At 51.0% G+C, this 14,153-nt stretch overlaps 1 protein-coding gene across 3 annotated transcripts in view; it reads left to right on the forward strand.

The window, feature by feature from the left end:
• Positions 1 to 11,701, forward strand: part of TTC23 (tetratricopeptide repeat domain 23) — an 80,437-nt gene extending 68,736 nt beyond the window's left edge. For 2 of the 3 annotated variants that reach the window (XM_058666585.1, XM_058666583.1), the window contains exons 9-10: positions 581 to 730; positions 6,994 to 7,338. In XM_058666585.1, the coding sequence (XP_058522568.1) occupies positions 581 to 730; positions 6,994 to 7,323 (480 nt within the window). In that variant the 3' untranslated portion in view covers positions 7,324 to 7,338. Of the gene's footprint in view, positions 1 to 580; positions 731 to 6,993; positions 7,339 to 10,406; positions 10,490 to 11,203 lie in introns of those variants that run through there. The other variant, XM_004593163.2, reaches the window with a different exon arrangement.
• The last annotated feature ends 2,452 nt before the right edge of the window (positions 11,702 to 14,153 follow it).

The following is a 14,153-nucleotide window of genomic DNA, read 5'->3' on the forward strand; positions in this document are numbered from 1 at the left end:
CATACCAGAAAATACCGTTTTCTGCCCATGTCATTTTTCATTCCCTATTGATGCAAACCAAGCATGTCACGTCACACTGGAATGTTTAGCTTGGGTTTCTTAAACTATTCCCTGTGCAAAAAGAAACTTGTGGAATGTTCTGGATGGTTGGTAAAGGAGGGAAATAATGAGAAACCACAACTGTAGTTTTCACTTAGGTAGGAACATGCATGTGCACAGTGGGAGGAAAACATGGAACCAAAGCATGGCAGAGCTACCAGCAGGATTCAGGCCGAGTTCTACCCTGCATGATTCTGATCAGGCCCCTTGGAAAAGAGGACTAAAATCATCCCTCGCTGAAGGGTCACGGGGACTTAATGCAGTGGTAACACCTGTTAGCCGTGCTCTGCTCTTCAAGTGGGTTCTCGCGGGAGCCTTGTGGGTTTTCTCAGCAGGTGCTCCCATGTACTCTCCCTTCATAGTTCACACCCCACCATGATTTCCATCCAGAGGGTGGGTGAAACCCAACCGGCTGCCAAGCCCCGCCTCCTCGGCGGTGGCCTTAAGCTCTGCCTCTGACAGTGTCCTGCCCTTTTCCCAGAGAGCCATGGCCATCCTGAGAGAATCCCTTGAAGCCAAGGTGTCCCTGTTTGGGGACTTCAGTCCAGAAGTGGCAGAGACATACCGGCTGCTGGGCAGTGCAGACCTGGAGCAGGGGAAACACCGCGTGGCCCACAAGGCACTGAAGAAGGTAAGGCTGCACCCAACCCTGATGTAGGGGACCCCCGGGACCTGCACCCCAGGCCCGGCCCCGCCCCCTGCATGGAGATGCTCTTTGTGCTTGGGGAAGATGGCATGAGTTTTGCCGTCAACCTAAACCTTCACTTTTGGGTAAAAGGGAAAATGATCCTCCCTGACACAGGTATTTTAAAAACTATCAATAATAAAATGATTATTAAAAAATATTTGAAGGTAGAGTTCTAGAGAGACAGAGAAAGAGATCTCCACCTGCTCCTTCACTCCCAAGAGACCTCACCAACAGGAGCTGGGCCAAGCCGAAACCAGGAGGCTGCAGTTCCATCCAGGTCTGCAAATGGGGAGCAGAGACCCAAGAAACTCGGCTGTCCTGTGCTGCTTTCCCAGGTGCATCGGCAGGGAGCTAGATGGGGAGTGGAGCAGCCAGGAGTTAGGACTTGAACCAGTGCCCGTATGGGATGCCTTTTAAAACAGGCTGGCAGCTCTACCTACTGAGCCACGATGCCGACCCCTTGATGATTTTTTATCGCACAAATATTTTCAATTTTTAACATAGCGTGATTTCTTGGTCCTTCATGCTAATGGGCTCTTCCTGGATACCTATTTTATAGAGAAATTCTTCTACATTTTCTACCATTATTATTATCTCTTTATGGAGTTTATTTGTATGCATGGTGTGAGGTATGCAACTCTTGTTTCCTTCATTCAAATGGCTCCCCACTTGCCCAGCACTGTTTTCATTTGAAAGCCTTCCAAAGTGTAAGGTGGCAGCTTCAGCATCTACACCATGTCCTGAAGGCTTGGGGTATGTTTCTGTTTCTTCATGTCCCAGGATCTCATAGTTTTAATTACAGAGATTTTTTATAAAGTGATTCAGTATAAGATAGGACTAATAAACCCATCCTGGCTTTTTATTTCCTAGATTTTTCAGGGTTTCTAGATATTCTTGTTTGTTTGTTTTCTTACCTCGGTCTCTATCAACTTGTCTAGCTCCATTAAAGGTGTTGGTATTATTGTCGAGTTATTTGTAAATAAATCTTGGGAGAACTGGCATCCTCATAAGTTGTTCTACCCAAGAAGGGATGTGTGTCCATGGGTTCATATCGCCTTTTGTGTATGTCGGGCACACTTGGAAGTGTTTGTCGTGCCATGCAGTTTTTGCACTTTGCTTGTAAGCATTTTATCTTCTGTGTTTCTGTTGTAAATGGGGACATATTCACTATTACATCTTTTGCTTCATTTTTGTGTAATTGAAGCTATTGGTTTCTCTAATGGCTTCTTTCATGGTTTGAGTTAATTTGAGCATTGATACTGTTACATTATACACAATAGGCAGAATTTTACTTTGTTTTCCAATTCCTCTGTCTCTCTTTAATTGCTTTCATCTAAGCACACTGAGTTGTACTACCAGTGTAATAATTGGCGGCAGTGGAGATAACGGACACCTTGCTTTGTTTCTGCCCTTAGTGCAAGTGCCTCCACTCCCTCTTCATTGAATAGATGCTGGCTTTAGAAAGGTTTATATACTTTTACCATGGCAAGGAAGTCTCCATCAATTTACATTTTATTGGATTAGAAATAGATCCTGAATTTTGGAAAACACTCGTCTGGATCGATGGGCATAATCAGATGATACTTTGTTAACTTAATATAGTGTCTTTTATTATAATATCGAACCAACCTTACATTCTTGGACTAAGTCCCCCTTATTCACACTGAATTCTTTGCTTAGAATGTCACCTTAGTTCATTCTGCACTGCCGTCACAGAATGCCAGAGACCAGTTGATTTACAAGAAAAGAAACTGATCTCCAACAGTGTTAGAGGCTGGGAAGTCCATGATGGAGGGGTTGAAATCTGGCCAAGGCCACGCTGCTGCCTCACTACATGGCGGAAAGCGAAAGGGTGAGAAAAAGCATGGGCCAGACTTAGCCTTGTAGGACAGAGCGGCTCCCAGGGTCCAGCCCCCATGAGGGCAGAGCTCCTGGGGAGGGCAGAGCCCCATGAGGGCAGAGCCCCTGGGAGGGCAGCCCCTTGAGGGCAGAGCCCCTGGGAGGGCAGAGCCCCTGGGAGGGCAGCCTGTGAGGGCAGAGCCCCTGGGAGGGCAGAGCCCCTGTGAGGGCAGCCTGTGAGGGCAGAGCCCCTGGGAGGGCAGAGCCCCTGGGAGGGCAGCCCTGGGAGGGCAGAGCCCCTGGGAGGGCAGAGCCCCTGGGAGGGCAGAGCCCCTGGGACCCTCCCACTCTCACTCGGCCCCACTCCCAGTACTTTCTCACTGGGGGTGAATTTCCAGTACATACCTCTTTCAGAGATACACGGAAGTTGATCCCACTTGCTATGATTTATTTGAAGAGTTTTTCAACAGTATATTTTTATGCTTATTTAATATCAATGCAATATTTGCTTCATAAAAATAATTTTGAACTTTGCTTTTATTTTTTAAGCACTGAAGAGATTTATGTGCCATTGAAACCTCTTGGCCAGGAGGGCCTATGCTCCCCATGAAATCCTGCAGGCTTCCTGCAGTTATGGATGGGGAAATTCCTTAACAATTTTCTTTACTATACAAAAAGTGGTTTGTTGATGCTTTCGATGTCTAATGAGATCATTCCAGTAAACTGCAGTTTCCTAGGTAATTATCCATTTCATGAAATTTTCCAAGTTTTTTACAAAGGTTTGCAAAGAATTTCGTGAATTTTTAAAAAATTTTCCAACTTTAATTGTAATTTTCCCCATTTAATGGTTATCTTCCCACTGTAGTTTCTCAATTTTGTATTTGTGCTTTGCCCTTTTGCTCTGAATTAGTGGTGTGTGTGTTTTAGGAACCAGGATTTTACTCCCACAGACCTGTTGTCCTCCCAGGCTCTAGTTCATTAGTTTCATCCCTGTGACTTCTGTGCTTTGTTTTGTTTTGTGATGTCGAAGGTTTGTAGAATTCCATTTTGACACATTTGAAGAGGGACAGCATGAGACACAGAGACAGATGTAGGGATTTTCTCTCATCACTGGCTCCGCTCCCCACAATGTTCACCTCTGCTACCACCGGGCCAGGCCAAAACCAGAACCCAGAGTGCAATCCAGGGCTTCCCTGGGCAGGGCAGGAAGCCAAGGACCTGAGTTTTCACTGTTGTCTCCCAGCGTGTACGGTCACAGGAGGCTGAAACAGATGCAGAGCTAAGTCTGACGCCCAGGCCCTCTGCCCAGGGATGGGAGTGTCATCCCACGTAGGTTTTAAGCCCTGCGCTAAACACCTGCTCCCTGGTTTGTTTGTTGTTGTTGTTTTTCTCCCTTCTTATCTTTATGAGTTGAGACTTAAATTCATTTGCTTTCATTTGTATTCATCTAGATGTTAATTGGTATGAATTTTCCTGTTTTAAATATACATCAAGTTTTGTTGTGTTGTCTTAAATTCACTAGATTTAAAATGGAGAAAACTTTTAAGATGAATCTCTAGGTAATATTGATCAGACCAGAAGAATTAGCTTCCATGAGCCTTCCTAACTCAAGCCTTTTCCTCATCTTGTGACTTTTCTGCACTGTAAAAGGCACTAGATTTGGTAACATGTGTGGTACCTATTTTTTAATGAGTTAACACTTGTCTGTCATTAGTCAACAAACTGGCGCCTCCTATGGGCCAGTTACTGGTCAGACTGGTGAAAACAGAAGCCGTGACAAGTGTGTCAGGGGACAAGTGAGTCACCCGGATTATGTGAGTTCCCCAGGTGGCCAGGAAGACCCACGTTTACCCAATCACTTTGAAGAACTTACAAAGAGGGGGCTCTGCTCCCCCTCCCCTGTTTCCAGAGGCTGAGGGGGGGCTGATCACCAACACCCGTGGAGTGAGTGCTTGCTGCTCACTGCAGGGGACTGAGGGGCTCAGGTGTCTGAACTCATGCAAGCCCCGCACCAACCCCCAGTGTGGAGCACCTGTGCCCTCCGAGGGTTGCCAACAGTGACTCTGAGGTGAGAGGTAACATATCTTGGCCTCGGTCATGTCGCTAAGATTCGCCAAGCGGAGGTCGCACAGCCCACTCCACACTGTCACCTGTTTTCTCCCATGGGTTTCCCACTGAGATTTTTAAAAGCATAAAAACCAAGCAAGCAAGCAGAAAGGGAAAAAAAACCCCAACAAGGAACTGCTGGATGTAAAGCCACAGTTTGGGGAGAATGCCAAGGGAAGCAGGGTGTGGACCGCCACTGCAGGGACAGAGCCCAAGCAAGGCAGGCCAGGTGTCAAGGGGCGTCCTTTGTTTTGGGGCTTCCTAGGAACAAGTGAAGAGCTGGATGCCCAGCAGGCCAGGAATGCTGCCAAGCCGTGGCAAGCTGCAGAGGCTGGACTCTGAGGCCTGAAGGACTCCCCTCTGGTCAGGCCTCCCCCCATCCCGGCCTCTCTCTGCACTGATCTTCCTGTTTTGTGGAAAGGTCTTTTTCAAGGTGGAGATCAAGCTGCCAGCTCTCTGGAATTTCCCTTCCTGCTCCTGTTCTTTGCCTTGCCTCAGCTGGCAAGAGCACAGGCTCCGGGGAAGACTGAATGGCCCAGCTGGAAGCCAGCACTGCCCCCGCAGTCCTGCATCAGACAGTTGAGGCTCCCCAGCATAGCAGAGGACCACAGTGACATCCTCAGAATGCCTGGGACAGGGTCCCCAAGTGCCCTCCATATACCTGGAGCATTCGCAGTGAATCCATAGGAGTGTAGCAACTACTCTTGAGAATGGCGGAGCTCAGGGTTTCAAGACAGCCCAGTGAAGAATTGTTAGCAATGATTGCTAAAGAGGCAACCAATACCCAACTATACAAAGCATAACCTATTGATGGAGCCACCTTCTGCCTGCCAAGTATATGCCGGCATCTGTGGGAGGGAAGGATTTAGGGGACATGTGCATAGCAGTAGTTCTGAAAGACATCCCGGGCTGGGATGTGGAAAGGCAGAGCCTGTGGGAGTGAAGTGTGTTGAAGGCACAGAAGCAGTCAGGGCTCACTGTCTCTTGGCGTCCTTGAGCCAGGGCCACCAGGATGAGGGGCTCAGGCTTCCTACATCGCCCAAGGGTCCCTGGGCCAGCAGGTGAGACAGTCTCTCCACCTGTTCTCCATGGCCCTCAAGCCAAAAGTGGTTCTCACAAAGTATCCTTCACAGATGGCCTGATGGCAGGGAACCCTAACCTTAATGTCAACTCTGAGACAGATTGTCCTGCCCTCCCCAGAATAAATCCATTCTTCTCATTGGAATTGGATTACAAAATAACCGTGCCCATGAGTATAAGTTCTTGAATTTCATCCTGGGACACATGCAACAACCCATTTGATAACCTTGACTGCTGTCTCCTGGCCTGCAACGTCTACAGCATCTAACTCCTACACAGCCCTTTGTAGGAAAAGTATTCCAAACCTAGCCATCTGCACCCATGAAGAGTGTGTTCACAACAGGTCTGTGATTGTACTTTGGATTAAAAATGAATCTAATGTTGAACATGGGATGGAGCAGACCAAGAAGGCAGGTGAGGGGCCTCTGTTTCTTCAGCTGCCTGCCTTCCTTCCCACTGCCGATCCCGAGAGCAGGTGAAGCTGGAGAGGCCGTGGAATGAGCCACGGATGCTGTCCACACACAGGCTGCTAAGGCAGGCAGGCTTCCTCCCAACAGCACTTCTGAGAAGGGAGAGGGTTGTGGCTCAGGCCACGCCCTCCATTGGATGAAGGAGAGCCTGGCTGTTTGTGCCAGTGCCTTGCCAAGTACGGGTCTTGAACCCCATCCATCCTTCGGGGGTCACCTGACTGAGGGTGTCTGGAGCAGGGCGGGAGTAGAGATGGGCAGAGAATCACTGCCCCGTGAGGAGCTGAGAAACCTCAGCTCAGCTTCAAGCACTCTCACATTGTATCACCTAGAAGAGCCCTGGAGAAGTTGTTTGTCCCTAACTTTGACCTTTGTGGCTGCGAGTCTTGAAGACAACAACACTGACTGACCTTCAGAAGCCATCTGCCAGAACCAGAGAGAAGGTGGGACTTGCAGTGAGAGAGCTGCACACACCGGTGGTGTGGACCTCCTCTGTTGCACTTCTCAAGATGCAGCCTTCTGAGGGTGGTGCTGGCAGCCCTGTGTGCATGGGGGTGAGGGCATGAGGAATGGAGACTTCAATCCACATGGCCCTTCCCCACTGCCACCACCTGGAGTTTCCTAAGACCACGTTTATTCCTGGTCTCTGAAGCCAGCAGATTTCTTAGCCTCCCCTCACCTCCCAGTCCAGGGTTTCTCTTGTTTTCATCACAGCAGCAGCTGCATCCCTGGAGTTTCGACTGGGTAGCAGGGATCCGGCAACCTGTGGTCTCTTTGGATGTCCCCAGCTGCAACAACACAGCCAGGCGTGGTCCTACAGGCTTGAAAAACAGGAAGGCACGAACAACAAAGCCAACAGCAGGGGTAAATTACCCAGTAGGAAGGCCTGTCTTCAGGGCCTCTGTCGGTTGTGGGGGAGGGAGCAGAATTGGAGACCTCTGTTGGCTCCAGATGGAAATTTCCACAGCCAGAGCTCACGTAATTTTGCCACTTGATCTGAGGACAAGCACCATCCCCAGTATCTGCTTCCAGAGGAAAGGCTGAGAGAGAATCCCCTGGAGTGTGCCTGAATCAGGACTAGCCCAGGCCCAGCATGCAGTTGGGTTCAGGGCCTGTCTGACTCTGGTCCCATGTTAGAAGCTCTCATGGGCAGGTCTGTCTCTTTCATGCCTCAGTACTGCCCAGCTCTGAGAAGCAAGCATCTGCTGGTTTTATGTGAGCCCTCTCTCCACAAAGCGCAGAGCCTGTTCAGATGACTGTCTTGAAGGAAGGAGCTGGGAACACAGTTTGCATTCCTAGGTGGTGGGCAAGAAAGCAAGCCCCTCCCCGTTAGCCCCAGACAGGTGCACAGTGCTGCCTTAGCGCTGGCTGGATCGTGTGTTCCGTGGTCCACTTTGTTTCATCCTCCCCTCAGTACGGTTCGTGTTTCCCTGGTTACCTTGCTGCTGGAGTCCCCACAGGGCCACCCAGTCAGTCTCCATCTTCTGTACCTGTTGGGTCTGTCAATGTCCAGTTTTTCAACCAAAGAATCAAAGCACTGGCCACACACAGAGATTCCTACGCCATGTTAGCCAGGAGCAGAACAGTGGAGAGTTCTGGTTCTGTTTATCAGATACCATTGCTATATGAAGACATTTCCTAGTAGGGATCTGTGATGGATTATTCCACTCCTCTGACAGGCATCTCCTCCAAGAGTAGTTCTGTTCTGGTGACTCAGGAAGCCTCTGTGCCTGCCCTGCCTGGCCACGCTGGGATTAGGGGACAGAGAGCTAGGATCTCTTATGGTCTCCCGGTGGACTTACCTCTGTGTCTCTCCTCACTTCCTCCTTCCGGAATTTTAGACACATCTTGCTGGTGACGATCAGGGACCTTAGTGGGGAACCTTCTAGTACCAGGAAATGTCATGGCCAGGCCGCAGGCAAGTGATGATGGGATGGGACTCGGCACTCTGGGATCTGGCTATTGCTCAGGGTCATTTTTCCCTACTCTCCCTGTGGCTTATAGCAAGGCTGGCCCAAACCCCGCAAACAAGAGCCTGCTGCCTCGTAAGGTCCTGGACTCACTGCAGCTTTAAGGGGAGAAGGGGCTTGTTGGTCAGAGGGAAGGATGGCTTGCTTTTACAGGATTTGAGTGATGTACTAGAGAAAATCGTAGGGCTAGCTATGTCCAGAAAAGGCAACTCGCAGATCTCTCATTTAAAACTGACTGCCCTTCCCCAGAAGGACAAGCCACGTTCTAAGACCCCAGGCCACATTCTGTATGTCTCAGAATGAAGTAGGCATTCAGTCTCTACACTTTGGCAGCTCCTAAAGACAAAGCATTCTGGCACTTGCAAAGTTGTGTTCCTGAAGACCTAAAAATGCTTGGCAGATGAGAATGAACAGTCTTCAGTACCAAGTCCCCAAATTCTCCACACTTCTTTTTAAACTCAAGCTGTTACCATGTTAAAAAAAAAAATCAACCTTTAAAGAATATGTTGGGAAATACTTCAGATAGGCCACAAAGTGGGGTACTTTAACACTGTTCAACATAAGGAGTAAAACATGACCCACCTAGCCGAAATACCCTGTGTGTGTACTTCTCACCCCAGATAATCACATGCCTGCATTTGGCATCAGTCCCATGTTTTGCTTCTCTTACAATGCTTTTGTTTGGCCTGCTTTAGAGCTTCATGTAAACCTCATATTGTTAGCATTCATCTGAGGTTTGCTTTTTCCTCTTGTTCTGTAATCATGGGATTCATCTACGTGAATCTATAACACGCAGACTTACATGTTAAAAATTTACATCATTCATACAATGAATATGTATGTGAAAGTTCAGTTAACTTTTCCTAAATATTGCAAGTTACTCTGTAAAGGGATAATGCCAACTTTAATACTCCATATCAACATGTAAACGCTCCCGTTCCTTCGTATCTTTGGCAAATCTTGGTGTCATCAGAGTATAGTTTTTATGATCTCTTGCAAGAAGGACACCTCATCGAAGTTTGGCTTGCATTTCTGGTTATTAGAGTATTGGCAAGCTATTCCCATCCTTGAGGGATGTGTGCGTCTTTTGCCCCCTTTTCTGCTAGTTGTCTTAGCTCCTCAGCCTGCCGACGTCTTCATGGGCTCTAAGTGCTGGCCCTCACTGCGTGCCCTGTGATTTCTCCCCTCCGTGTGAGTTCTCTTTGCACTTGGCTCATGGTGTGTTCAGGCACACGGATATTCAGCTTTCCAAATATAATCAGCTTGGATCAGTCTTTCACTTTTGCTTGCTCCAGAGGCCATCTAAGGAACACTTTCCCACTGTAAGACACCAAGTGTCCCCTCCAACAATTCCATTTTGCATTTCGCGTTCAGCCCCTATAAGTCCTTCTGCGGTTAATTTTTGCCTTTCCTTCATTTGACAAAGCACTGGTTGCAGCACTGTGAACTGACCACTTGTTGTTCCTTCAAGGCCAGTTCTGGCACCTTGTCAGTTCAGTCCATTGTCCACTGATGGACGGAAACCACCCTGTCACATTCTAGCTTTATAAAAGGTGTTGGCGCCCAGCAAAGCAAATTCCTCAGCCTCATCTTTCCTCTAGATGCTTCTGGCCAGTTCTGGCACCAACGCCATCTTTGTTCCTTGGGCCTGCCCTCGTAACAGGCGATCCAACAATAAGAGTCGAAACAAGCAGAAGGGGAAGGAGTCAGAGCCAGCCCTGCATCACCCGTGAACTGCATCTTTACCTCCTCAGGCCTGAGGAACTGCTGCAGGCTAACAAGTGTAGGAGATCCAATTGTTTACCCAAAAACTTGCAGATATTTTCTGAGCTATGTTGAGGGTCAGTTAAAAATGGAAGCCAGCTGTCATTCTGAAATTAGGGTCAGTATCCTTTCCCTTACTGTTAGAAACTATTACTTTAAAATACATTTTTACACACAGGCAGGGATGGCGAGTTTTAGGAAAAAGTGCAGAAACTGAGCATTCATTTCCTGGGTCCACAGGACAGCCAACCCAAGGTCAGCCAGGCCCTAGAAGCCTCTAGAAGACAGCAGTCTGGCCACGGCTCGGCCTCTGGATGAGGTACCCTGGCTCTCTGAAGGCTGACTCTTGGGCAGCTTGCCTAACACCATGGTTGCCCCCTTGGTCTCCTGCAGTGCCTCCACATTCAGACGCTCCTATATGGACCACACGACAAGAGAACCCTGGCCACCCAGCAGACTGTGGACGCCCTGTCCAAGTGAGTTGGCCTCCACACACCTTGTTTGTGTGGCTTCCTCTGCTGCCACTCAGTTCTGGGGGTGGCTGGTTCTGGAATGCTCTGGGGAAGGCTATACTGACCACCTGTGCAAGGGCAGCTTTCCTGCAAACCCAGTTGTAACATCTGGTCCTGGTCAAGAAGTGGGAAAAGGAATCTTCTCCCAACATGTAGGTGGCTGTGTCCCACACATCCCTGTACCCACTGATGGGCCTGTGGGAGGTTTACATACCTACTGTAGACGTGCCGGGCTCCTTCCACCCTCAGGTGCTCATTGGCATGGCAGCTGGACACCTGTTAACCTACCTGCTGGGCTGGCCCCACATCCCTGAACCCAGGCCCAGCACTTCACCATGTCACAGAGACACCCACGCTCCCCAACCCCACAGATCCTGGCTCTGCCTGGAGCCCTGGGGAGGACTGCCGAGTGCATGCCCAGAACAGTGACTGGTGCCGAGACTGGGACCCAGCTGGCAGGGGGCAGGGGGCAGGGGAAGCAAAAGCCCCCTGCCCAGCATGGCTGACCCCTTTGCTCTGTGCTGCTCAGAGCCAGCTTGGGGTGGTTGTGGGGAGGAGGGTGCCTTAGGCTGCACGCTCTGTGCCCAGCATCCTCCTCTCACTTCCCTCCCACCTTTAGGCTCCCCACGAGGCTGACCCCAGCGAGCAAAAGGCTCACCCTCCTCTCCTTGTTTGCAGGGTCCCTGAGGTCGCTGGGAAGTGCAGGCAGACTCCAAAAGCCAAAGTGGCCTTCAACACCAGTGTCCCACGGTACACCGCGCTGGGGAAGGGCAGGCCCAGTGCAGCCAACTGAGACCCTGTCCCCAAGATGGCTCTGGGTGGGCTTGGGTGCTGCCCTTGGAAGGTGGCACCAGACGGGTAATGTGGACTTTGCAGGCAGCCCTGGGCTCTGGTGCCCCCAGGCCTTGGGTGACCTGGAGCTGCCACAAGGCATTTCTCTATCACGTCCGATGTCTTTCTAATCAGCAAGGATCTTCGCCCCATCAGCACCACCTGGGCCAGAAGACTTCTCTTCAGAAACTCAGAACTCCTGTGCAGGAGAGGTCAGCTTGGCCCTGCGCACGTGGCCACCATGCACAGAGCTGGGGTCGGACTCGGAGGTGCAAGCACGATTCCAGCAGCTTCTTCTCACCGGGAGGGTGTGGTCACTGAGAATAAACGGTTTATGAGGGTCAACGTGCGTGTATTGGTGTCATGGCCAGGCCTGTTCTGGGTGCTGTCCCCTCCCAAACTCAGATGAGCACTTTGTCCCCAGTCACCTGGTAACCACAGGGGTCCTGGGGCTGGGTCCCTGGGCTGGCATTGGTGCCCCTGTAGCAAGAGGGAGGAGTGTGAGCTGGCACAGTCGCTGTGTCGCCACGGGTGCCTGCACTGCCCTGGAACCCTGCGGAGTCCCAACCTGCAAGAGAGTCCCAAGCAGGGTGGAGCTGTGGCCTTGGACCCTGAGCCTCCAGAGTTGAGTGTACCCCAGTTCTTCATAAATCACACCATCTGTGCGTTCCACCCCAGGCCAAGCCAGGGGTCGGCTCTCCAAGGGCAGCCCTCTTCAGAGTTGGCATCATTCACAGCAATGTCTTGACACCTTGTGTATACCAGCATGTGCTAAGAACCAGGGCTGCAGCCCCAGGCAGGGCCCACCCAGGCCCCCTCCCCCATCCTGTCCAGCAGGGCCCTGGACATGGAACGCAGTGGAGTAGATTTCACAGATGGCAGGATGGGCACTGCAGCCAGGGAGGGTGTCAGAAGCATGGGTGCTAAGGGGACCTGACACAGAACTCAGGGGGGCAGCTAGAAGACAGTGGAAAGCCAGGCGGGCACGCAGGGGTTGCAGGGGCAGGGGTCGTCGTCTGGGCAGCCCAGGAGCTGCAGCCACTGCTGCTGGAGCCAGCATAGCACACTGGTGCCCTGTGCCCAGGGCCTTCGGCCCCTTGCTCGGCTGGCAAGAGTCACAGCAGGGGCAGGTGCTGGGTAGAAGGGCACTGATGCTCAGAGTATGGGGTCGGGCGTGGGCAGTAACACCCCTGTCACTCTCTCAAACTTCAGCCAGCAACCTCGCCAGTAAGAGCAAGCCCAAGCTACAGCTGGAGTCCTAAGTGTGCAGGGTGTCTCCTCAGGAACAGCTAAGGAAAATAAACCAGAAGAGCTGTACAGTGGGGAGATGCAGGCACCCTCCCTGCTCTTCCTCAGGAGGTGTCCGTTGACCAGGCAGGCTGACCTGGTAACACCCACCAGCCCGAGACATGACAAGTTGTCAAGGGTGTGGCTGTGTGGCTGCTCCCCAAGTGTCCTTTGCGATTGAAGAAATGGGGCTCCATGTGGCTGACAGACCATCCTGGGTCTACTGTGAACTAAATGAGCGCTCTTGGCCATGTCCTGGCACTGGTCCCTCAGTGCAATGTCTGGAGGCAGTCCCTGTGAGAGGCCATTGGGTTGGGAGTGGGATTGGAGCCTTGTAACAGATGACTGTCACCCCATGGCCCACTCTTTGGTCTCGCACCGCCTCCCCATCCTCCAGAACTGTGGGAGGTTGATGTGTGTAGTGCGAGTCCCCAGGCTGTGGCACCGTGTCGCAGGAAGGCATAACACGCTGGGGTGCTGAAAGGAATGGGAAGAGAGGGGTTGTGTTCTTCTTCCTCTCTGGGTCTCCCAGGGGATGTTCTGGGATCCCAGAAATGAAACACATTTGCCAAACAGTCCCAGTCCTGGGAAAGGGTGAATTCAGGAATGTTCTCCACTCCATTCCATCCATGGACTTCCCTAGCAGAGGAGGTAGGAAGCGCGTGTGTTTGTCTTCATGGGCAAAGGCCAACAGGTGGGCCACCCAGCTCCTCCTCTGTCCTCAGCCTCCAGGACGTACCACAGGGAACCGATGGCTCCCGGCTGCCCACTGGTGTTCTCCCGTCATTCCGTGCTCCCACAAGAACATGCACATAAACACACTGAAACACGCATGCAAACACACGCTTGCTTTAATCAGGGTTTCAAAGAGAAAGCATGTCAACACCTGCTGGAACACATTTCATTCTCTTTAGGAACAACGTCAGGGGTTTTATTTCCCCTCTGATTTTTATTGTTACACATTCATATGACACTTCCCTTAGTAGGGAACAGGAGGTTAGCAAAATCAACCGCTCTGATGATTCCACTCTAAATACACATCAACGTATCAAAACAACCAGCAGGAAGTTGCAAACACTCGGTGGATCCTGCTTTGCCAAAACAGCCCATCTGTGAGGAGGAAAAGACTGGCTGTGTCCCCACCCTGCCTGTGGTGTCACCTGCCACTGTGCCAATGGCACCCCTGGCACCTGGGCGATCCAGACACCATCACCCTAGCAGCATGCTACGGGGAGAGGTGCGTTCAACCTCAGAGGTGGAAATTAACATGAGACACTGACTCCCCAGCATGAAGCTGACACAGGTCCTGGAATTAACAACCTGTGGTGCCCCAGCAGCCATTTGCAAGTTCATAGGCTGGGACAGTGCCCTCCAGCTGAGCCCACTTACACAGCTCATTGATGTCTGTCTCGCCATTCCAGCAGCAGGCTGTGAGCCTGCCTGAATTCCCACACAGAAGTCACACAAACCCATCACCAGTCACAGCCAGGCTGCAGTCGGCACACCCTGG

This window comes from Ochotona princeps, chromosome 6 (assembly GCF_030435755.1).
Source record: "Ochotona princeps isolate mOchPri1 chromosome 6, mOchPri1.hap1, whole genome shotgun sequence".
Lineage (NCBI taxonomy): Eukaryota > Metazoa > Chordata > Mammalia > Lagomorpha > Ochotonidae > Ochotona > Ochotona princeps.